This window comes from Diuraphis noxia, unplaced genomic scaffold (genome assembly GCF_037042655.1).
Source record: "Diuraphis noxia isolate RWA-SAM2 unplaced genomic scaffold, SU_Dnox_SAM2 contig0003, whole genome shotgun sequence".
In the NCBI taxonomy this organism is placed as follows: domain Eukaryota; kingdom Metazoa; phylum Arthropoda; class Insecta; order Hemiptera; family Aphididae; genus Diuraphis; species Diuraphis noxia.
The window spans coordinates 78,264,046-78,290,467 of NW_028301713.1; the positions used below are offsets into that span (position 1 = coordinate 78,264,046).

The 26,422-nt window shown below is 32.5% G+C and overlaps 2 protein-coding genes and 1 pseudogene across 3 annotated transcripts in view; 2 read left to right on the forward strand and 1 right to left on the reverse strand.

Annotated features, from left to right (window-relative positions):
* The first annotated feature begins 2,391 nt into the window (after positions 1 to 2,391).
* On the forward strand, positions 2,392 to 3,528 carry LOC149057795 (uncharacterized; annotated as a pseudogene).
* Positions 3,529 to 6,731: 3,203 nt separating this feature from the next.
* Positions 6,732 to 10,883, forward strand: LOC107169333 (CCR4-NOT transcription complex subunit 10-like). Its single transcript, XM_015519054.2, has 12 exons — positions 6,732 to 7,160; positions 7,239 to 7,389; positions 7,453 to 7,646; positions 7,727 to 7,855; positions 7,934 to 8,037; positions 8,109 to 8,260; positions 8,326 to 8,531; positions 8,596 to 8,708; positions 8,772 to 9,035; positions 9,118 to 9,361; positions 9,620 to 9,698; positions 9,771 to 10,883. Exons 1-12 carry the CDS (start codon positions 6,903 to 6,905, stop codon positions 9,827 to 9,829), a joined length of 1,953 nt encoding a protein of 650 aa, XP_015374540.2. The 5' UTR covers positions 6,732 to 6,902; the 3' UTR covers positions 9,830 to 10,883.
* The window catches only part of smash (smallish), a 58,324-nt gene continuing 41,791 nt past the window's right edge, over positions 9,890 to 26,422 (reverse strand). The window contains exons 4-15 of one of the 2 annotated variants that reach the window (XM_089222302.1): positions 21,405 to 22,243; positions 19,328 to 19,848; positions 16,573 to 16,686; positions 16,360 to 16,471; positions 16,147 to 16,268; positions 15,533 to 15,686; positions 14,253 to 14,452; positions 13,221 to 13,276; positions 12,386 to 12,494; positions 12,082 to 12,287; positions 10,283 to 10,539; positions 9,890 to 10,182 (exon numbers count right to left, since the gene is read on the reverse strand). In XM_089222302.1, the coding sequence (XP_089078428.1) occupies positions 10,160 to 10,182; positions 10,283 to 10,539; positions 12,082 to 12,287; positions 12,386 to 12,494; positions 13,221 to 13,276; positions 14,253 to 14,452; positions 15,533 to 15,686; positions 16,147 to 16,268; positions 16,360 to 16,471; positions 16,573 to 16,686; positions 19,328 to 19,848; positions 21,405 to 22,243 (2,713 nt within the window). In that variant the 3' untranslated portion in view covers positions 9,890 to 10,159. Of the gene's footprint in view, positions 10,540 to 12,081; positions 12,288 to 12,385; positions 12,495 to 13,220; positions 13,277 to 14,252; positions 14,453 to 15,532; positions 15,687 to 16,146; positions 16,269 to 16,359; positions 16,472 to 16,572; positions 16,687 to 19,327; positions 19,849 to 21,404; positions 22,244 to 26,422 lie in introns of both variants that reach the window. The other variant, XM_089222301.1, reaches the window with a different exon arrangement.

Consider the following 26,422-nt stretch of genomic DNA (forward strand, 5'->3'; position numbering starts at 1 on the left):
ATTTACGATGGAAGACTTTGTTTATAGATGACTGCTATTAGTTTCAATAATAATATAAATTTGTGCGAAGGAAATTATTATTAAAATTATAATAATAATAATAATAAAGCTATTGTCAATAAACATCATTCAATCTCGAATAGTTGAATAAAATTGTCAGATTTTTCTCGATAGTAAAAGTATAAAACGAATAAAATTACAAAATGATAAGCTGAATTCAATTTCGTTGTAAGATTATTACTTATATTTTTTAACCGTTATCTATCTATATGAATTAAAATATACTGCTAGAATAATCACAAGTAACGAATTTAACACACAATTTGAAACATACCCATAAGAAGTATGATTTTTAACGGGCTACGAAGTGCACGGGTTCAGCTAGTGCCTAGTACCTATACAAATAAATAATCAAAGCAACAAAAAATAAAATATAAAAATTAATGATCGCTATATGGACCTTCTGGCCCAAAAGTCAATTATAACACAAAAAAATGATACGGTTACTCATTATTTTTCTCGATACGCAGACTTTCCCGTTTCTATCTGCAGTGTCTAAGGTAAAAAATAATATAATGTTAATATTATTTTCAAAACTGTACTTTGAAACGTAATAATAAACAAAATAATACAGATAATACACTACCAAAATATATTATTGTTGCAAACAGTATACATAATATTATATCATTTTATAATCTAGCAATCGTGAGAACCCGAATACAGATGGCGTATATTTTATAAATAGTATATTAATTGTATACATATACAGTGATATACCTAATATAGGTACGTCACCACCCATAGGCGTGTAGGCCGTTTTTCTAAGTGTGCATAAACAAATCAAAATAAATACAGATGATGCGACCGATGTTCAATAGAAAAAAAGGACTGCAGCCAGATCCTGTCCTATGAAAATAAATCATAATTAGTAAATTTTAGAAGTTTTAGAAGTTTTATCCGATGACAGTTGGTAGTATATTTTATTTAAAAAATACAAATTCTCTCTTCTATAGAGAATTTTAAATATAAAACCAATAAACCATACACTTAAAAAATTAAAATTAAACTTTCACAAGCTAAATACAATATCTATATTGATCGTCTTGCTCAACTGATTTCAATCACATAGTTATAAACTTAAATAATTAATTATCATGTGCTGCAAAGACGAACTTGTTGTCTTTTCCATAAACACTGTTAACCCGAACTTCAAAGTCTATCGATTAACATTCCTGATAAAATGCATTATTTATGTTCGAATATACGTCATATATACCACATATGCATATAAGCATTGACGGTATATATACTATATAGATGATGCAGTGAGCCAGTGAACCCTTTTTAAATTTATTGAATTTTTATAAACTTTGTCGTCTATATGGTTTAGAAATGTTATGTATAGAAAGTTAATAATACACAAATGCATTTTGGAACGGTAAATAATTTAATACCCATTAAAATTTCAGTTGCATTAGACATAATAATATTATACAATTATTATATGTTATGTTTTTGTACACGATATGAGTAACACTGGAATTCTAGGAATTTAGGATAAACGTCACATAATCGTTGAAGTATACACAATTTCTTGGTTAAGTACACACCTTTAAATAAATTATATATTTTCAGCTATAAGGACCTTTGTTCATTTAATACTAACGACGCATCATTTCACCAACGACGTGCAGTCAGACAGTTTTATACGCTATCACCGATCTCGTGTATGTACCTACTGTTTTACGTTATGACCGCTATGTTCATAAAACTTCAATATCTTTTTATTTATTTCATATCAATATTAACATAGGCATATTTGAATACCTAATGTAATATTTCATCAACTAGAAAACGTTTTAAATAACTGTAAAGTTGTATGCGTACATTTCAAAAATAAGAGTTTTTTATACATTTGGTTTTTAGCCCATATAATGTTTTTATTTATATATAGGATTTATGATAAAAATTTTTTGGGGGGTACCTATTATAATATTATGTATCTTAGTATCTATATTAATTCATTTTTACGAGAAAACTTAATGTGACACTTAATTATGTTTGTCAACAGACGATCGTCTGGACATATACATCACAATACAGTTATATAACAATGTTATTATTTTGCTTCTGTAATAATATTATTATTTCGATGGACATTTGGAATGAGTAGAACCTACATGTTTTCAACATAAGGTTGGCCAGGGTTACAGGTTTATACCAAATACTTGACCCCGGAACCATTAAATTTCTTGGCCAAAATATCTACCACATCAATCATTATGCTTTATCTGAGTTCCATCTCGATTATGTTGGTCGTTAATATATAGTCTTTACTATTCGCCGAACAATATTTTTGCAAGCATCGAATATGGTTGGAAAGGATTGATGTTCGTGACGTACAAGATATGGAACACCGTCTACCACTCTAATGATGTATTTAACTGTTGACGATCACGCGGTACGATTTTACGTCACACAGCCTCCGAGACCAGACATATTTTGGATCGTTGGCGAAAACGTTCGTTATGGATCACACGATGGCCGTCGTGTAGCTTACAACAATGCTATTTTTCACTGTTAGTTTTCTGATATTCAGTTCCGATGTAATGACGATCAAAAATCACGACGGTTCAGTGGGCCATTACCGACAGAACTTGGTAAATTTGTTTTTAATAGTAACTGACGAAACGTACAACGCGTACTACGGTGTATTTTACTTCGTCGATGTGTTGTTCATCGTCTGGCTGGCGATATTATTTTTCATGTTCGATATGCTTCTGATGACACTGTGCTTGGCCGCATCTTGTCAGTTGCAAGTAATTAACACCATGTTCAAATCTTTCGGCAATAAATCACTCAGTGACTCTCATACACCAGTTATTGGTAAGTATTTGGTCAGTATTACTGCAGGTTTTCGCCAAAAGTGTACCTTTCCTTTTTCCTTCAATTCTCTTTTCCACCAAATCATAAATTCTCCTATTCCCCTTTTCCCCTTTTCCCCCAAAACCGTACCTATCCTTCCCCCCCTCTTCAGTTCTCCACTTCACCAAATCAAAACAGTTAGTCTAGTATTTGAATAATATTTAAATATTATGTATACAATATAGGTATACATATCAGTTATATTATAATATATTATAAATTATAATCTTATTTTTATTTCACATACATGTCAGTCAAATTATAATTTATACGTTGTTCACAGTGAAATATAATATTCATAAAATAACATTTTTGATTAATAAAAACATATCTAAATCTAACCTATTAAATGATATTAGTTTCCGAAAAAAGTTCAATTTTATAGCAAAATGGTTACCTATATGCTATACAGCTATATACTCAATAGTTGTATTTTTGAATAATATCTTGATTAAAAGTATGAATAGTTGTTTTCGTTTTTTTTTTTTTACTTACAAACCTGAGATTGGTTTTTAACGAATTTCTCAACAACAAAATATGTTTTCTCCATTTATCTCTGTTATTTGCCATATTTTCTTAACTCCCTGTTAAGGTGACTGATTTCTGTTTAAATCAAAAATTTCAGTTTTTTTTTTTATATATATATATTAATTAGCAACTAATTAAAGTATGATGTATTAATATTTAATGTATTATGGCTTTAAGACGCTACAACCGCATTGGTTGCTCCATTACTTCATATTACAAAATATAGGTACAACATAGCAAAAACTGTTATGCGCGGGATAACTATTACTCATTTTGTATTTATAGTATAATTGCCGAAATTCTACATTACATAAGAAAAACTTTATCTGTATGAAAGCGTTTTTATTATTTGGATACCAAAAGCATGATTAAAATTATCAGTTTGCAGAGGACATTAGATTTTTTTGATTTTGTATTGAATTTTGTATTAAAAATTATTTGTTAGTGCTATTATCAAAAGAATAAAAACGCAAAGACACAATAACAGTTCTTTCCCATGCATTATAGAAATTTGGTAATTTTACTATAAATACAGAAAGTGTAATTATGTACTCAAATTTAGGTAATGAGTAACTATATAGTATTAAATCTTATTCCGTAAGTTTTATCAGTTGTAGCTAGACAGCAGGCTAGGCGGCTAGGATAAGCCGTTAAGTGAAGACACATATTATTATGATATAAGTGATGGGACTAGAAAAATGTGAGTCCTTCACTCGCTTGATGCGGTCACTGTGACACTGTTGGACAAAATTATTAATAAAGTGATGTGTGTTTAAATAGTGTACCTGCAGTGTACGTCCGAAGCGATCGGCGCGGCGTATACGACAATATAGATCAATACAGAATAATATTATATTATATATTAAATTTTATGTCGTATGCGAACTGTTCTCAAATTATATTAAATGATGAGAAATCGATTACTTATATAGTTATATAACGCGGTCGCAATATAATGGTATATTTTATATTATATATAGTGGTAAAATATAAAACGCATAGGAATCCCATTCCACGAAGAATTTCATTATAATTTATAGATCTTCGCCGGCTGGTGGTCTGGTGCAGTTATTCCGTTCGCATTCCTGACGCGTACTATATTATGTATAGACGACCACGAAACGACGAAACACCGTGGAACCATACAATATTGTCCGCCGTCATAAAAAATTTTCGGCGTCATGAAAATGAATAAGGCTATATTATATTAGAAATGATAATCATAAAATAATCGAGTAATTTTATTCCGAAATAATCGTATTAACAGGCACGCCCGCAGAGATGCAGCTCAGGGGGGGCAAACAAAATTTTTTTTAAATAAAAACAAATTTAACTTTATATAAAATTACACTATTAGTTCTAATATTTATAAGAAAGAACAAATAATCGTAATGTCTTTTATTGCGATTAAATACCTCCTATATGACTTGTTAGATACAAGGATTGTCGAATAGTCGCTCAAGATCAACTTTATGTAAAAAAACTTCCAATTTCGTAAGTGACACGAAAAATCTCAGGGGGGGCAATGGCCCCCACTGGCCCCTCCCTCCGGGCGTCCCTGCGTATTAATATATAAATATAATATATAGTCACCAGGTATATGTCATAACACTATTGTACCATTTGTACCTATTGCATATATAATTATAATGGGTACGGTACGACTGCGAAACTTTGTTTTAAACACGACCAATAAAACAGTCAGGTACAGGTAAACCTAAAATCATACATGTAAACTACGCCCGAGTATTTATCTGCAAAAGTAAAAAGATGGCATGTAAACTGCGCTCGGGTAAACTTTTGAAATTGAAATATTGAATAGTAATATTTTCGGAAAATTAAACTACGTTACTAAATTACTGATCTAAAATTACAATATTGAATTCGTTACATCAATATAATTTAAATAATTAATAGAATGAAATAAAATTAAAACTTCAAAAATAAGTATAATTTTAAAAAGTACAATATTAGGACAAAAAAACCATATTATTGATACATATTCATCAATTGGAGTTTGACCACTGGTATGAAATAACATTTTTAAGATACAATTGAAAAAGTACACAATTATATACACCTTAATAAGTCGAAAGTTTTATATATTTTACAAATGGGGCACAGCTTAAGTTGTACTTTTTTAACACGAAGATAACAATTTGGGCGCAGTTTACATTATACCTTTTTTAACGTAGATAAAAATTCAGGCGCAGTTTACGAATGCCCAGAGCCCAAAAAAAAGAAAATAATTAAACAGGTAAACTTGTTTACTGTTTAGTAACGTATTATATTAAGCTGCACCTATGGTAGTAATTAATAATTACTAATTATTATAAATTGTGTGTATAACGTGGACTTTGTAACTACATTAAAGTTACATATTATTTCAAATGATTATCATCGATGTTATAAGTAGGTGTATACATAAGATATGGTGACGTAAACTGAATCTATCAATGAAAATTAACTAATATCTAATAATTAAAATAAAATATAAGAGAATGTCATCAATCTCACTCCACAGCAAAAAAATCATTTTTGATTTTGATTATTTTTTATGTTCTAATGTTCATAAAAAAAGTATAATTTTTGATTTATAACAGCTATAAGTCATAAATATAATTAATAATTACTTATACACTTTTTTATGAAATAAAATACGTGTAAACATTTAAAAAAACATAAAATAAAATCTACTCTGCGAACCACCGAGTTACATTGTATGCGGACGCCCAGTTAGAAAACCTCCGAATTAGGGTGTTTAGAGATAAGTGGATAAAAATAGATTTTAAATAATTATTATAGAAATTTTATGACGAGAAATCGTGTAAAAAAAATTAACAATAAAAAGGCATACACAAGGTAAAAAAATATTATCGAAATCACTCAACAAGATGAAATATTAAATGTTATCTATTTTTTTCATTGCTTTAAAGATTATCACTTCACATTCTGACCGGTATGTTCTATATCTACAGTATTTACCTACTATTTGCATTATTTACAAACATAATTGTTAATATTATAATAGTGGCAAGGTTAGGTAAGGTGGATATTATAATATTATATTGTTCTGTGCTTGGATCATTGAGTAAATAATATAATAGAGGATCACTTTATCTATTCGATGACAACGGGTAGAGCGCGCTACGTACCACATTAATTACAGTCGTATACCAATATACCAGTACTACCGTGAACCTTCTACCATGATTTTAATCAATGTTTAGACAACAATTTTTGATTTCATTAATAAAATTGTTTATATTGTTGTGATAAGAAAATTGTCAATCGACGATCTGCGATCGTAATTTTAAACGTTAAAAATAAGATACTTCCACGCCCGTTTTCGCATTTAAATTAAGTTCTACTTTTTTGTATATAGTATTCATCGTGAGTATTAATTTTTGTTTTCATAGTATCTAATTACACAACAAGCGGAAAGAATGTCCGATAAACAGGAACCGAACGGTAAAGGGACAGCCGCAAATATAACCGATCAAGAACGTGATTGGGCTCAGCAAGCACTGGCTGAATATGAAAAAAAAAATTATAAAACTTGCCTAGAACATCTGCAGCGAATCGAAGAGTCAAGGCCCAACGATCCCAAAGTATTGCTCAATAAAGCTGTCGTTGAGTTCTACGAAAGTGGCTTGTGCACGGCTGACAAGTTTCAAAAGTCAATTATAGATGTCTGTAAGCAGGTAATCTACTGTAACATGACAGATACCGAATTGGTTTAATTTTGGTCACTTTCTTTTTCAACATGCCTATATTTACAGGTGGAATTAAATCTGGAACTGTTGGATTCTTTAGAAGATGTTGAAAACTGCATTTACTATTATAATTATGCAGTGTTTTTGTATCACTTGAAACACTACACGAAAGCATTAGCTATGATAAACAAAGTCTACTCATTTATAGAATCTCTGGGTAATTGATTTTGTGTGATTTTTAATTATTATGTTCATATATTAACTATTGAACTTGTTATAGAGGAAAGTTTAGCTCATAAAGTATGCCTACTGATAGTCCAATTACATATTGATACTAACAAACCTGCAGAAGCACTGAAATTGATTACTTACATTGAAAGTCAATTTGTGTCAACAGATAATGCTACTAACATATTGACTGGTAGTGCAGATCAAGGGGGACCTATACACCCTGAAACTGAAAAAACTGAAAAAGTATAATTTATAATAATATGATTGGGTTTCTAACTAATATAATTTTCAAATAAATACATCTTAATTTTCCAATTTTGTAGAAAGCTAATTTAGACGCGGCTACAGATGCATTTCGAGTCAGTCTTATTCAGTATCGAGTTAGGTCTCTAATGGATCTAAATTTATTTGACGAGTGTAGTCAGCAACTAAATACAATCAAAGAAAATCAGGTAAAATATCCGCCTACTATTTTTTTTATAAACAATTAGAATATTTTTGCCTACAAATTTTCTTTTATATTTTTCCAGGACTCGATAACAATGTTTTTAACTGGAAAGTTAGAATACCTTCGTGGCAATCATAAAGAAGCACTTGCAATTTTAAAAGAAATCCCCGTAAAAGAAAATTTTATGTAAGCACGTTTCACATCACAGATTTTAATTTAGTTATGAAATTTATCAATTATCAACGTTTATGTTACAGAGAGACTGGAGAGTCTTCTTCAGTTTTGATAAATAATAATGTAGGATGCTTGTACCATTATGCTAAAAAACCTACCTTGTCATTCACATCTATTTACAAAGCAATTGTTCAACACCAAAATAATATCACTGATGTAACAAAACCTAATCAAGGTATTGAGTAATAACAAATTATTAATCTTATAATTTATAAATTATATATTATGGATTTTGAGTAGCTGAAGGTAGTCTATCAGGTCAACCACTTCATATAATTGGTGCAAGCATTAAAACTGAGCTTATGTTCAACTTGGGCATCAGTCTATTACATGCACGGAAACCCGAAGAAGCATTTGACTGTCTAATTGAAGCTGTACAAACTTATCATATGAACCCTAGGCTATGGTTAAGATTAGCGGAATGTTGTATTATGACTCACAAAAAAGTAAGTTGGTGTGCTTACGTTAAACCTTAAAGTATGGAAATATACAGGCATATTTTGATTATAGAGCAATGACAGAGACTTTGATTTCAAAAAACCTTATATTGAAGGTGTTGTTGGTTCTGGTAAACATAGGAAAATTATTTTGAAGTCACAATTGTTTCCAGACACAAAATACAGGTTAGTTTAAGACAAATTGTGTGTTCAAAAATTGTTGAATTTAATTATTTTTCAACCTTACAGTTGTGAAGCAGTTTCTGCATCTATTCCAATGCCAAGTCTCGAATTCGGTTCATTGTGTGTTCGTAATGCAGTTTTATTACTTCGCAATGATACTATTGACTGTTCACCTTCTCACACGTCCATCAACACATCACACAAAGACTATCTTTTTGGCTGTATCCAATCAGCTGGAGCATATATTGCCTTATGTCTAGGAGATCCAGTGGTTGCATTGAAATATTCACAAGAGTTACTTAAATCTGACAAAATCAATAAAGTCCATAAGTCAGTTCCATGCGATTGTTGTCTATTTAGTATAACATGTAGCTCTGTTACATTACAAATTATTATATTTTTCTATTTATAGATTTTTAGGCCATTTATATGCAGCCGAAGCACTGATATTGTCGGATAAACCAAATGAAGCAATAGATATGCTTAAAGAATCTAACGCTTTTGACGATATTGAACCTGAAATACACGAACAGCTTAGAGCTGAACAATGGAAGCCAGACAAACAGAAATCTGCCAAGGCTGTTCTTTATTATAACTTAGCGGTAGCATTGACACTAAGAGGTGACCTTGATAAAGCTGGAGAGTTACTTAAACAAGTAAGATCAAAATTAAAATGTTATTTCCATTTTCTAATTAAATTACATTGTACGGATAATAGCATATTTTAATATAAATTATTTCTAATAAATGTCTGTCACATGAAATACGTGTAAACAGTTTAATCACGCAAATCCACCTAATAACGAGCACTTTTGTTTTTAATAACCTGTTATTTTGAGTATAATCTATCTAAATATTATTATTATATGTAATTATTATTTTACTAACAAATATAATAATTATGGCACTTTCAGATATGGCTGTCGAAAATCGAACATGTTTCAGTACCTGTTCACGTGGTCATATTGGCTCTGTATATTCACTTACGATTAGGTAAGAAAATTTGAAATGTTCTAGATAAATTCCTGTAAAGTGTGTTCTCAAATATTTTCATATCTGTTTCAGGCCAAAAAGAAATTGCAATAACCCTAATAAAACAAAATTGCCCTCAAGCAAAACGATAAGGGAAACAAAATTTTAAATTACTATAAAATTATTATTTATTACTAATAACAACAATAATATTATACTTGCATGTATTATATTTTATTTTATATATATGTAAGTATATGATAGTATAGATATCAATAAAAATTGAAAAAATAAATTGTTTACATTACTTAAAAAAAAAAAAAATACAACAACAACAAAATACAATTTTACTCTCTCTCTCCTTTTTTCTCTTTATAATATTAAAAAAAAAAATATATTATACATAAATAAAATATTTTTAAAGATTTAACACTTGAATTCGTATTTTATATGTTTTAATACTATTTCACTTAACGTATTTCCTATACGCAACTGAATTTTACTCCTGCAAACACATCAATGGCAAAATATTATAATCACGGCGACCACTTGATTACTGGATAATTAAAAGTAGGTGTGATTAACATTTAACAAACAAGACGTACCATCATCACTCGAAAAACAATTGTGACAATGCAACTTTTTGTTCCTGACCCGCACGTCAGTTCCCATTAAACCGTCGCCCAACTGCACGCAACAAACGCAACACTTGAAGCATTCAATATGATAAAACAACTGCAGGCTCTCAATGATCATGGCGGCACCGCGACCAAGTTCCATAGCGCAGTGCGAACACTTCTTCTTGCCACTAACGCTCAACATGGATTCTTGTGGAGCAGCGTCACTAGTGATGTGATCGTGTCTATAAAAGTCACATTCGACAGAATCCATCGTAAATATAGGTGTTCTCATGTCGTTTCAGAGACAAAAATTAGTCTGTATACATTATACTGGCGCCCTTGTGAATTTATTTTATTTTTTATATATGTATGTTTTAGGCTAAATTTAGAAATGCTTTTTTTTTTTGGAGATAAATATTTTATATATTAAATTATAAATACCTATTTGAAATTGTACATTTTTAAGAAATTCTTCCGAGTTAAATGTCATATTTATTTTTATTTTCATTTTTTATATAATTTCTATTATAATATTAAAATGAATATACTTGAATTTAGCAAAAATAAACATATAAAAAAAAATTAATTCGAGAAGGCCCTGGTAAAGTACATCAATAGTTCCTATAAAATTATATATACCTGGTAATCCATTTAAAATACACTCGGTAAAATATTGAAAACACTAAAATTTTCGAAAATATTTTTTTTCCAATTTTTTTTTAAACTAAAGTTTCTCTTCATTATTGAAATTTACAGTTTACATTATTAATTTCATATTCTTATGCAAAATATTGTTCAGAATATTTCTATCGATAAAAGTCAAATTTTGGACTAGTAGTTTAATAGTTCTTACTTATAAGTGCCAATTTATAGTTTAGATGAGTGGAATTATGGATCAAATTTTGAGGGGTACGGGTGCCCTTGACCAAATCCACTACGCCAATCCAAACGTTTAACTCATAAATTACTCGTCCAAAATTCGATTTTAATACCATAGGTTGGAGTACTAGATACCTCACATTCTGCTTTGAATATTTTCTTTTTTAAATAGTGACGATAAAAAAAAAAATTGTGAAAAATTCATATCATATTTTAGAAAAATGTTGTTATCAATACATATAAATGTTCGCAGACGTTATTAAAGTTTCTGAAATAACAAGTGCACCCCGATCGAATGGATAACCAATTTTGTTGTCAGGGGCGAACGCAGGGGGGGTTTTAGGGGTTTAAACAACCCCCGAAATAGTAGGTACAAAAAATAAATTATCTGACCAACAAATGTATTAGTGTATTACTAATAACATTTCAAAAAAATAAAAATAAATTATTAGTTATTAAAAAGTTTCCCTTCTCCCGTGGTTTGTAAATTAATGGATACAGTAAAATCACCAATAAAATGTATGATAATGCAGTTTCGAAGTGAGTATGACATTATGTTATAACTTATTAATAACTGATCGACATCGAAGGCCGCCAATTCGATGATGTACGTAATGTAGATAGACGACGAGTGTAATTGCCGTCTACCGGAAATTCCTACAACTAACCTACAAATTGTGTAATAATTAGTTATTAATTATTATCTATGATATTTTATTATATATGTATTATGTATTTATGTAAATAGTATAAGTGACTAAAATAAAATATAGAAAAGTGTAATACAGTATAAATAATATGATATTTAAGAATACCTACTTTAAATTTTTTCAAAACCAACCCCCCCCCCCCCCGAAATTTTTTCCTGCGTTCGCCCCTGGTTGTTGTTGTTAAACGGAAATCACCTGTGAAAGTCGTTGAACGACAAACGGTCTTGCACACGCTGAGTCAGTGTGTTAATGACTGAGTCGGGCAAAGGTTTTTTGTTGTGCGCCGGCGGTGGAGGTGGCGGTATAGACGGTCTGGTGCGCGAACGCGGTTGGTTTGACGCTATTGCGCCCGGCGGCACTTGACGGTTACACCGGTCGACCAAACGGCGGTGTTCGGCTTCCTAAAAAGAAGAACAAAATTACAACAATGTATTACATCCGTGCCGGTTAGAACGCGTTAATTTCGATGTGGCGATGAGCTTCGGGGTTTCACACATACTTGAATGAGCCAGTGTTGGTAGTTGTATTTTTCCGACTGACTGTTGATCGGCTTTCTCTTGGCGTAGACGCTCGGCTGGGCCGGTCTGGGACAACCGTTCTGAGAAGACCTACACAGAAATCAGAAACACCATATATCGATATGATTTATCCCAAATCCTGCAACGGATTCGATCCAATCGGTATGGCGATGAATATAAAAATATACTATATTATGTACAGAAGATTAGGTTTGCCTATCGTGAACGTTTCGTTTAAAGTGTTTAAACGCGTGTGAGCTTGGTCTCTCCTTATATTGTGTACGCGACATATCGAGACACGCAACAAGTGCGATCGACGAATATTGTGATTAATGAATTAACAAACACGACACCCACAGCACTTCAAAAGAATATTCGAACGGGACAATGCGCGATTGCAGCGCACGCGGGTGAGATCGTATTTTTTTATTTTTTTTTTCGAGCACTACGTATCGAGTACCAACTCGTTTTTCGTTTGGACAGTGACCGCGTTGGCCGTTTTCTATTTAGTACGTACCTATGAAAAGCGAACACCGAACAGAATTCGTCAAAGGCAGGTCGCTTACATTTTAGACGATAATAATATCTATGTGGTTTGCTAGACGTTGGCAGAAAGAAACGTGAAAAGAGAGAGAGGAAATGACGGTATTTCTACCGTTTTCTACACCCGCCGTGGCACTTTATACATGCATATCATGTTCACGTCGTTTAACACGTTTAAGTATTAAATTGTGAAATCCCAAAGTATTATAGGTATATTAATTACAGGTAAAAAAAAGAAAAAAAAACTAAAAACAATTCGAAAATCATACGCACCAAGTGAAATCTTCGGGATGATGGTGTTGACTGGTGCTGTGAACGGGCTGCTGTTGCTGTAAACGTATACAAATAATTAGGTAACATCGATTAATAATGATTGAGTTAGTTTATTGTATATGTATCCAAATAGTTGTTTACAATATACAGTAGGTACAAGTATAGGTAGGAACACAACCGAGTTGTTATTGTCTTTGCTGTTGCCTTTGTTGAATACCTACCTTCGATTAAATGATTTTTATTTTTCCATGGTAAGACGAAAGATTAACGATAAAAACTATTGACTCAAGAATAAGTCCCAATTTATAAATCTTTGAAAAAAAAAACAAATCTTTTCACGCTATTATAAATTAAGTATAATAATTGTCGTAGGTGGAAACTAGTAAACATTATCTTGGGGCCTCCGCACTAAGCGCATATATTTAATATATCCAGTTAAGCGTATTATATAAATAATATTGAATTTTTTATTGTAAGAGATTTTAATATTTTAGCGCGTTTTATGATTTGATGACTCATCTGGGTGGGTTGACCTTGGTAAGAGAATTCAACTAAAAATGTTTTTTTTTCGACGACACTTAAGGATACGTACCTACTACCTAAATGTCGATTGTAAAAACGTGCAGTTGAGTTATTATTTGATAAGTATTGAGCCTGTAGCTCATTGCTAATTATATCTAATTATATCGTTACTATATTAGTCATAATTGCTGTATTAGATTAATGACCTGTTAGTTTTTAGCTATCTGATTTCCGAATAAAATAACTAAAAAATACTTGGTTATCCACAAAAGCCTATTGATAATTAATAAAACTGAAAAATTTTAATATTGTGTAAGTCATAAGGTTGTTTTAGATGTAAGTCTAATGGAGGGTATACATATGAATTGGGCCATTGGAGCATTAACTGGTATTAACTCAATAGCCGTTACAAAATTTCTATTTTAAGATAAATCAAAGTGATTCGTGAAATTTATTATAACGGGTGGAAAAAGTTCAAAGCGAAAAAAGATATTATCAAATGGTAATCACCTCCAAGTTTGGCATGGACTGAGTGTGGTCTAGTGCTGCAGGTGGCTGCGGTCTGGCATTCGTGACGGACGCAGTTGACGAGATGTCTTGCATAGAGTGACGAGTGGGCGGCGGCAACCAGTGTGCCGATCCGACCCGAGCGCACTCTTGATTGTTTAGATCCTCTTCGAGTTCTTTTAACTTTTTCACTAATTTTTCGCCTACCGAAATCAAACAATAAATGTGTTAAGTCACGTCGAATATAATAATCCTCTTCTTAATATTTCAGTGTTTATAATATTATGGTTCGCGTAATGCATTGGTTATAATATTATAGGTTCCCTGAATCTAAATACAAATGTTCAGTAGGTATTAAATGTAAGATATCCAACCAGAAAAAAACCAGGGTTGAAACCCTAACGGATAGCACAAAAATACAATTAAAAATTAATTATGGGAAATGACCGGTTTAAAAATAATAATAATACCTACCTAATTAGGTACGCATTATTCGAGTATGATTGTCAAAAGTGTATAATATATTATGTTATTATTTTAAGCCTTTAAGGGGACGTTTTCGATTATATTTCTTTTTTAGGCCACATCTTGATTATCATACTCTGCCACTAATCTATTGTCATCACCTAGTGTTTTATATAAACAAAAATTACTTTACAGGAAATACTCTCGTCTCTCGGACATCAATGAAATATCAAATTTTGATAACTATTTTTTGCCCGAATAGAAGAATTTCTACCAAATTGAGCTGCAGTTTTTTATTTTATTTCTAATAATGGTGTAAAATAATTTATAAAAAAACAATACAATCGTTTTTTTTTTTTTTTTAAACATTAAGTAAATAATTAAAATGTAGAATATTTGCCATCTAAATAATAAAGGAGAGAAACATTATTCACGTAAAGTGTATTTTTAGGGAAAAATTACATTAAAACCTATAGTACCTTAAAAAATTACTATTTCCTGTACAATGTACATACCTATATTATTACTTATAATTTTTTATTGGCACTTGGAAAATAATTAGAAAATGGAATATTTTAAAAGTACGTTTAGATTCATTTTTCATTATTTTTATAGTTTATGAAAAATAATGTTAATATTAAAATGCTGATCTTTTACTAAGCTGTCATTATCAATATTTTATTTTAAACATATACATTTTCCTATCCGTTTAACCCCAATTTTTTCTAACGATTGGATATTGCAGGATATTGTTTCCCAACACCAGATTTCTGATGGATTTTAATCTAACATAGATCTGAGTTTTAAACATCGTTTACCTATGTTGTTTTGAGCAGCTTTGTTCTTCAACTGATTACATCGACTCTGCTCTTCCACTTGCAATATGTCCCTCATATACTGACTGCTCTCGCTGTCGCCACCGTCGTCTACGTAAACGTTCTGCGACGGAATGCTGTTAACGTTCTCGTAAATCTGCAAAGACGCGATTTTCAGACGAAAGATCATTAGATCATATTATACTCATAATAGGTATATACTATATATTACGAACACGAGTATCGAGATAAAAGTGATTAATAATTAAGAAGTAACATGCACGACACTATAAAGGGTAATGGTGTTTCCTGAACTTTTCACGTTTCCGTTTACAAAGTTCGTGAAACAATAGGTACGTCATGCTAGTGTAGAGTGAGCAAAAATCTGAAATTTAGCATTTTGTAAACGTGAGGTTTTTAAGAGCATCTACGGTAGATTTAAATTAGATTCTCAATCGCTGAGTTCTTAACTTCTTAGATTACTATTTTAACAGCAAAAATGGACTCTGAGATTTTTTTTTGTTCTATTCTATGACAATGTCCGGTATAGGTAAACCCTGAGGCATCCTAGTTGTATGGTTGTATATTTTTTTTATTGACATGAACCGCACACTAACCCTGGTTGTGTCGTGTGGTTGCCTTTCGGGTTTGTTCTGGTTGTACAACAATTTTTCCAGTCGACGTTCCTCCTCCAAAAACGACGTTAAATCGGGCGGTTTCGACTTCAAGTTTTCCAAATCTATAACACATAATAAACACCAAAAGCATAAGCTACAAAGCGCTCATGAGATCGCTCACAGTATTTAATAAAGTAATTTTATCGGATTTACCGTGCTCGTAGCTGGCGTTGCCGTTCGTGTATTCTTCCAGGCCAAGGAAACTGGAACGTTTCATCCACATTTCTTTCTTAATGCGTTTGGCTGACTCCAAGCTGTCTACGGCCTGATGTGTATCAACACGCAACATTAATGCACGGAATTCAATGCCATATACATATAGGTGTATATAAATTATATAGTTGATAATTAATAATTAATACTTACGGGTTCTAGCGGCAATTGCACCTGGCCATCGTCGTCTGGATACGCGTCTACGGGTGGCGGAGGCGGTTTCTCTTTGGGTGGTTCCAATGCGTTGATGGGCGTCAATTCGAGTACCTGAAGAACACAAACATATTATAAGTTAAAAGTTTGATTTTATGAACTCAAAAACACCAAACAAAGAAACGGTCAGTAATTCATTTGTAGTTGTAAGAATGTAAAATAATAAATCGATAATAATATACAATCATAAAGAAATATATTTCCTGCCGATCTATACAATTATATGACAAGCTAAATCTTGCGAATTTGCGGTTAGCATAAAATCGTTGGGGGGGAGGGGGGAGACATTACCGGTTTGCGATCAAATCTCGTAAGCGATCCGTTAAAACCACGCGATGTGGTATATTGGTATATAATATATGTAATAAACTCTGGTGGTGGTTTTTATTGTTACAGTTACAAAACACGTACCTACGTCATTGGGTATAATGTACTATTCCTATGCATATATATGTATATTAAAATGTTAATCCAGCGGTTTCCGACCTCCAACAATTCGCGCCTTCCTCATTATAAAAACACAGTCCACACCTTCCATCAAAAATATTATATATATATATACCAAAAAGGTAAAAAACATTCAAAATTATAACAGTTGAACGGTAAAATAAAAATATTCATTGGTAGGTACAAATTAGGTGTATTTTATTCATTTAGATATACTCTGTATGTCACATGGGTCAATGCCGAATAGTAAGGAAATGTCTGTAATCGCTCCTGTCATACCACTTTCCCGAAATCTTAAATCCAGACCAACTCAACATTAGATCAACTCTGAAATTCCTTCTTAATTCAAAATCGCTCTATATAATAAATTGTTCATTATTTATTACTGTAAAATAATTATTTTTATCAATTGTATCCGCATTATGTTCAACCCACGTAAATAACCTTTTGTAATTACTTAAAATTAATGTTCGTCCTGCAATGACTACCTATATAATTATTTATGTCGCGATTTTTAGTTAGTAAAATTAAATAAATAATAAAAACATTCCCGTCGATTGATGTAAATATGTATACTAATATATTATTTGTATCTATTAAAAATGTATAAATCTGTGCCTTTTTGGGGGTGAAGATCATTGAATGTATAACCTATAACCTTATCTAATCTGCAGTACTAGGATGCCAGGAAAAATTTAACTCTTAGATATTGTTTGTCATATGGAAATTGCTGTGGACTCTAACTATACTCTCTGTAAGTCGGATTATTTATCAAAAATTCTATTGTAAATATAAATATTTGTTATTTTTATAGAAAGCTCGACTTTTTAAAAACTGACATGCATACACTCAGCCACTTTATATTATTTTTTATGCTTATAAGTTATAATTAGTAACGATTTACGCAATAAAGTACAGTTTTGCATAATATAACGCACTATATATGTAGTGCTACATTCTTAACCAGTATGCAATAAAGACTGGTGATATTTTCGATGTTGAAAAAAAAATACCAATATCAAATGTTATCGGTATTTTGGAAAACTTTCATGATTTATAATATAAATCCGCCATCGCTTATTTGATATCCTATTATGCCGGGTCCACACAGAGACGACAAAAGTAAAACAAAACAAAAGCTCTGTTTTTCGACAAAATCAAAAAATTTTTAAAACAATTTTGTTTTTTCCAACAAATTGTTCGTGTTTTGAAAAACAAAGTCGTGTTCCGAGCGGTGTCGGTAAACATCAAAAGGTTTTGGTTTTGTTGTTGTTTTTGCGAACACTGTCGAACGTGTGTGTTTTCAAAACAACCAACAGGCAATATTTTTTATCGGGATTTCGCGGGCAGTACCAATTTGGTTATTTATAAATATATATATTCATTATATAACTAAAACATCTTTTAATCGTATCATTTATTTTTTTACTTTGTAACTGTAGGTAAATATACCCAGCACCCAACATAAATAAATCTTCATCGTTTTCAATATCTCTTTTCAATTTCCACATTTTCACTCAGAGTAAAAAAATTTAAAAAAACTTGTAAGTACGAAGAGTTTAGAAAGCTAAAACTCTTAAGACAGACTGAATGACCACGGATGAATGAAATAAAACGACGAGTTTATATTTCTGTATGGATAGTTGAAAACAAAAACAAAACACGAACAAATGTTTGAATTTTGTTCATGTTTTGTTTTATATTTACTCAACTCAGTATGGACACATGTTTTGTTTGTGTTTTATTTTTTTCAAACTTCAAAAAGAAGGGTTTGAGTTTGGTTTTTGTTTTGTTTCTGTGTCGTCTATGTGTGGACCCGGCATTACTTAGGTCAAAAAATATTTTTTTTTTTTAGAATTTCTATCATTTTACACAATGGTAATTATATTGTTTGATAATTTTAGTAATTATTCCTACCACGAAATTGTAAAACATTTAGTGACATTTTTTAAACGATGACGATTATTAAAAACGTAATTATTAAAATGAAGTACAATTTTGCTAGGTTGAATCGACCTAAATATATTTTACCGAACATATTTATTATTGGTTTTTGAAATTTACCAAGGTATGGTAATTATTGGTATTTTTAGAAATTACGTGACTTAAGCACTTGGCCGGACGACGGTATCAAAATTTGAAATACCATCACCATCCCAAAATGATACAGTGCGGTTTTGCAGTCACGGATAATATGATTGCAGACACTCAAGGCATAAATATGTAATTCATAATATTACAGTCTCACCATGTTGTACGTGTCGTCGACGTGCTGTTGGACGACGTTCGGCGTCTGTTGCTGCAGCACGGGACTCGGCTGCAAGTTGGACCGTTCCTCGTCGTCAGCTTGGCTAACGCAGCTCGACATATCCTCGGTGTGCACGCCGCTGTCTTCCGCGCTCAGACAAGAACCCGGATAGTTACCATCGTCCGGGTCTTCAGCCGTCTGACCACATTCCTGGTCCAAGCTGTCGATCGAGTGCCGGCTGACTAGATCGGAAAGGGACGAGAGCTGCTGATGGTGGTGAATGTGCTGCAGATGATGGTGATACTCGTCCTCTACCAAGCAAACGCGTTCTTTTTCCAGCGCTACTATTGGCTTTTCTTCTTCGACCAGCATCTCCTCTTCCTCCTCCTCCACCGCTGTCGACGTTTCAATCTCCGCTTCCGAGTCAACGGCCAGACCGCGGTGTTCCAATATTTCTTCCTCGCTGCTGTACGTCACTTGCTGCTCCCCTTGCGGCTCCACGACTTTAGATGGATCTGTTCCTTTAAAAAAAAAAAAAGCTATAAAACGGACACACGATATATATGATATATAATATTTATTATAATTAATACTGAGATTTTAAATCTAAATAATCACAAAAATCCATAAATGCCTTAAAAATCTAATAATATGCACTTTGAAAATATATTTGATGCGGTACATTTCTTACAGCTTAAAAATCGATATGATGAAAACGTGTTGTGCAATGTTGAATTATTTTCAGAAGATAATAAAATATTATATTAATATTGCATAAAAATATATAGCTTTGAAAATTATTATATTAGTGAAGATATATATTAAAACATAAAAAAGTTTAAAAAGTTGAATTTATGAAAAAATTCATTATCCCATACATTTTTCACTTACGAAAATATATTCTACACAGGACCAAAAACAAAAAAAAAAGTAATATATAGCATCAAAATCCGTCTCTATATATCATAATATAAGTATATATAATTACATTGGTGCGATCAATCAGGATGGATAAATGATAAATGGGATAGATCCCTTTTTAATGCACTTATATAATATCTGAAAACTTAAGTTTATATTTTTAATAGTTAAATAGAACATGCTAAAATATCAGCTATATCCCCCCCTGAAAAATTTAACCACCAGCATATAGAATACGCGTGTATTTCTTATTTCGACCAAAATTAAAAATAAATGGATTGTCTTAAAACTCGTTTTAATCAAGAACTGAAAATAGATGTTAAATTTTAAAATATCAGAGTGTTCGGTATTGTATTGTAAACTTTAATTTGTTAGTCTAATGTTAATGATTTTTATTCTTATTTCTTATTTTATTTTATTTTATATACTTATTGAGAAATGTTTTTCTTTTTTGCGAAAGGATGTACCTATACAAATATTCTTGTTTTATTCTAAAGTTGTATTTTAAATTACTATTATTATTACATCTGTTAACTCTCTACTCCATCACAAGCTTAGGCTTAAAGAAGGAGTAGATATATTTCTTTATTTATATGATTTATTGTACAAATAAAGAAAAATTAAAAAAAAAAAAAAAAAAAAGCACACACATTTTTTTGGTACCTACTATACCTACGTATGATTTTTTCGCAATACGGTATTTTGTGTAATTCAGCCTTTAACTTTTCTAAGTAGGTATCTATAATAACTATTATTATGGTGTTAGACGACTGTCTAACAGAAGATATAACATATAATGTTATACCTAGTAATTTGCATATTAAATTTGTCACATCCATCTATACTAAAGGAATATACTATATTCCTATATATTTTTTATGTTTATTTATAAAAAATAATAGCATTGACCCAAAACAACGAAACAAGCCATAACTAATTATACAAGTACCATAAACCATGTCCAATTTTTAAAAATCACATCGACTTTTTTTTTTAACGCGTTTATAGTTACATTAAATTAATTATTATTATATTGATCTATTAACAAAAATAAATAAATAAATATTAATTAGGTACTCATACTCGATACTTTTTATTAAAAAAAAAAAAAACAATAAATGCCACAACACGAATAACGAACATTTTAAACCCTTACTTGGCAACGGTGATTCGGGCGGAGATTCGGGCAAAGGAATGTCTTCGACCACTTGTTGTAGGAAACCGTCCGCGTTGGCAGCGGCGACACTTTCAGGTGGCGATGCTGTCGGCGACGCTTTGACAGACTTTTTCTTCGCGAGCGACGGTTGTCTAGCCGAGACATTGTGCTGCACGTCAGCGGCTTTCGTCTCCGAACAAATCTTCTCGAATATCTCTCGGCGCTTGCCAATGTCTACCTTGGGCAGTTCACCGGTGACGGCGGTTGCAGCGTTCAAGTCTCTTGTGGACTGCGATCGGGTCTTGAGCAACATGACTTTCTCCTCGATTTTGGGCGCCGACATCCGACGCCTTATCTCGGCCACGGCGGGCTTACGACGTGGCAGCTGCTGCTCTTCGCACTTGACCACGGAAGTCCGCTTGGATTCGGCGAAATCGACGTAGTCCTTGATTGCCCGGTCGTATCCGTTTTCGGTCACCGTCGATTCTGCAGTCACCGTTGGAGGGACAGCGGCAATTGTCTGCACTGTCGCCACTCGGACGGCCACAGCCGCAGGTTCTTCGGCTCCGCGGAACACGTCTTCTTCCTCGTGGTCCTCTTCAGCTAGAGCTTCAGTACGGCTACCGAGTTTGTGCAGTACGCGACCCTCGGCAGCACCACCGTCCGCCGAACGACTGCGATTGTCCTCTGACGCGTGATCCCGCCCTGGAACCTTTTCTTCATCATAATCGTCAACGCAGTTCTTCTTACCCGTGCTCAGGCCGAGGTCGCTGAGATCGTTGCCGTCGTCGTCATCCTGATACAGGGCGGGCAAACTCCTCAATCGGCCGCTTCTACCCCTGCACAGACAACATACAATTAATTGATTATAGATATTATACGATTAATGAAACAGTATAACTGTGTTGATGAATTTTGTAATCGAGACAACTCAGAGGATAAAAAATTTGAAATTTTTACGCGGGGGCGTTAATGTTTTAATGTGATGGAATATATTCCCCGAAAAAATATAGGTAGGTAATAGCAGCGGCCTAAACTCGTTTTGGAAGAATTATTATCGCATTCGCATCACGACAGCATATTATTATTACCTATGTATTATGTTATTATGTTAACATTCGTCAGTTTCGCGCTCGACGCACGAAGGCCGACCGATTTATAATATTTATATTATAAATTATTATATATGTGTGCCCTATACTGATATATCTAATATTATGTATGTGCGTTCGTATATTATATGTGTATCGTCGTGCGTATAGTTGTTATTATTATTATTAGAACGTGAGTCGTTTTGGTTTGTGAACTGCAGTTCTCTCATAATCCTGGATATATCATAATACAACTTTCACCTGGCCAGTTTAATTGGCATCCCATTGTATACTGCACTAGCTGCAACGGCGCATATATGTCGCGATGTAGTAATACAACTTTACATAATTTAATTCTCATTATCGTTTTCGTCAGCCTGCGAATATCGTCGTCGTCGACTCCACCGCCGTTTCCAGCCACAATGACTTTATATTAAATTAGAAAAATGAGCTTCTTTGCTCCCCACTACCGCCGCCGTCACCGCATCGGCACATTATATTGATTTTCACGCCAATTCAAAAGTAATTTGCCACCGACCGTTCGCTATACGTGCGATGAGGCGCTTATATACAATACAACAGCTCCCATATAATATAATATATGTGTATAATTGATCACACGGAAAGAAAGCGGGGTCATTCGTGTACACGGGCATTATATTATTAGATTAATACATAACACAAAGGTATGCCTACCGCATGCGTAAAGACGACGAAATTCGCTTATCAATAGACATATTAGTAGCAATGACTAAGGTGGTAAAGATGTGAAAACATTCGATTATAATGAAATACATATATTATATTATATATCTATTATCTACAGACACGTACTGATCTCCTGTCGAGAGCAAATAGTCGCGAATAATGGCGATTTCGGATGTATTATAAAAGTGTTTATATACATACGTAAAGAAAACGTATATTGTATATAATGCTTATATATAGAAAGCACCGACTGCGCTAATTGAACATATATTGACATTATATCTGCAGATAGTTAACGCTTAAAAACGGCTACCGGCGATCGATTGCACGCAACTATTATACTACACGCAGTATTGAGACGTGAAGACGTTTGATTAATCTCTCTTCTCAATGTGTGTATTGTTGAAATATAAGATCACAACCGGGAATATTAAATTTTATGTTTTCACAGACTCGATGAAACTTTATAGAAACTTTTCAAACTAAAACGCAAATCTTTCTTCGTGATATTTTAAAAGATTTCAGTAAATAATTCGTTAATCGTAGCGGGTAAGTGTACACCAACATAAAACAATTTGTTTATATACCATCTCTGGTTTCCACTATATATCCAAAACCATTATTCAACAAGACACGTCTGCGGGGAATGGACAAGTTGATAATATATAATATAATGGATTCAAAGTTAATTGTTTTCAAAACTTTTGACATGACTATAATTTGCTAACTATATACGTAAATAAATGACTTGACAAGTTATTTTTCACTACAGTAAATGTAATACGTGAACACATTGTTTTTCAAACTGGTTTTAAGAATTAGTAAATAATTTATATGCGGTGGTCGATGGAAGAAAATAATAAATACCTATTAACCCGATAGCTTATACGCCGTCCTTGAAATTGTTTAGTTTTGAAAAGTTCTGTTCGAATGATATTTTAACGCGTCTAAATCGTGTAAGACGACAATGCCTCCCCCCCCCCCCCAAACATCTGGCCCAATAAAAAAAATATGTATTATATGCTAATGGACTAAACTATATAGACTGTATGTCTGTACGTCCAAACAAGTCACCGCAGTATTTTGTCGCGTTTCGGTCGATTTTTCCGTGTGATTGGATTAGTAATAATAATATTATGTCCCGCACTGGTGAAAAGTGTCACGGCCACGGGGCGGACCGAGAAGATTAACTCGGTACCTATACATAATATATAATATTCGAATATAATCATTTGGTAACGAGAATATGTATATAGGATATACGCGAGGCACGGAATCGCAGTGGTGTTGTTCATTCTGCGCACATATTGTCGACATATAATAATAACGAACATGTACCTATAATAAAATATACATTTAGAATGAGATTGAAAATTAAAAAAAAAAAAAAAACAAGGCTGTATATTATTTTTATCCGGCCGTTCTCGCGTTCGATTTTCGTCGTTGTTATTGCACACTGCAGTGGTCGATGTAATCGAAATAATGTGCTGCGCACAACGCACCAACGACCATTTCGCCACGAGTTTAGACGGCCGCAACGCGCGCGTGTGTGCACGGGCTGACGGTTTTCGCCGAGAAAAAAATTCAACAAAACACAATGGATGAGAACCGAACAAAAAAAAAAATAAGAAAAATATATAAAGCTAATTAATACAGAGACGCGCGTCGGTCAGAAAAATCAGAAAGGAGACGATGTGGCGTGTAGAACCGCACGCGATTTGACCGCGTATATTATAATATTACACAAACGCGCGGGACTCGAAGATCATATCATTTAGGTCGGAGCAGACTAACGTCAATCGTAACTACGATCTTCGAGGTATCTGTGTGTATATAATGGGTGTAATATATATGTTCTCGTATTATGTATATCTAATATACATATAAATCCGACAACCGTCATTCGACGGATTAATCATAATACGTATAGACGTAACGTTATATAATAACATAAAAGTGTAAGCAAGATGATTATTGTGTTTTTCAATTTTCTATTTCCATTTACAACCGAAAACATATGCATTGTGTGACACTGACACAGCAACAACTTATCAATTGTATACCTCTTGCTATATTATTGTTATGTAGAACAGCAACGACGACCCCAAAAACGACGCTTGATCATCGTAACTCTATGTCCAACACAATAATACAAGTACATCACATTAATATAAAGTTATCTAAGATGAATTTTGATTTTAATTTCGATGTTTCTTAAACAGTTTTTGACTTCCCATACATAATTTTTTAGGATTTAATGAAAAATGTCGACTGATTTTGTCGTGTACTCGTGTCTGATATCTGAAAAACTAAGTCACTGCGCGGCATCTTTATTGGGGACGTCGACTCTCATAACGTCATAACATAATCGTACACGATGGTTTTTCATTGCTCAACGATATAGTCTATAATGTTATTTGATCGGCAGATATCGCAAGTCGTTCTTATAGAAATTAAAAAGTATCAAAATTCGGTAGGTATTTGTGAGCGTAAACGAAAATTTTAAAATCGTTTTGTAGTCATAAAAACATATACAACTATCGAGCTAACAAACCATTTCCGCTCAGAAAAGAATCGTTTTTCTTGCAAAATGTTTATTTTTGAAATTTTAATTCAAAATTACCGCATCCATTATACTATACGCAGTGACCCACTAGAAACCTTCTATACAGTAAAGCGACTTCCCCGGTTTTTGTTATTTTGTAAGATACGGCATAATACCGTTACTATTAGTCCATCTGTAAAATTGCATCATAGTATAATAATAATCATGTAAAATGATTAACTCGCGCTCAAGACCGATCGACGTGATATATCAATAATCCGTAGTGTATATCTGTGTCTGTATAATTGATATGCGCGCACTGCCCTAAGGCTCTGGGTTTTCAAATAGTAATGGAAATATGTTGTTTGGAAATTACATAAAAGTTCAGTGTATAAATATATAAATAATATCTATGATGTCGAATATATATATATCACACGCGGTGAGGGTCGTGTGTACAATAGAATTTGTTGCTTTACCTAATATTCATACGCGCTAGTTATATAAGCAAATAAAAATAATACCTATTATAAGCCCGAGATTGTCAAAGTATATATAGTTATCATCGCTAGAATATTATATAGGTAATTATATAGGTACATTACTATGATAACATTGATAACTATATATACAGCCGACGGTATTTTAGTATTTGTTTTAACAACGCGGAATAA

Bases quoted from the DNA above. Each gene is read 5' to 3' on its own strand.
- LOC107169333 (XM_015519054.2), top strand. From the start codon at position 6,903: ATGTCCGATAAACAGGAACCGAACGGTAAAGGGACAGCCGCAAATATA. The intron at 7,390-7,452 runs GTAATTGATTTT...AACTTGTTATAG, and splicing joins CTCATTTATAGAATCTCTGG to AGGAAAGTTTAGCTCATAAA. The intron at 8,709-8,771 runs GTTAGTTTAAGA...TCAACCTTACAG, and splicing joins TTTCCAGACACAAAATACAG to TTGTGAAGCAGTTTCTGCAT.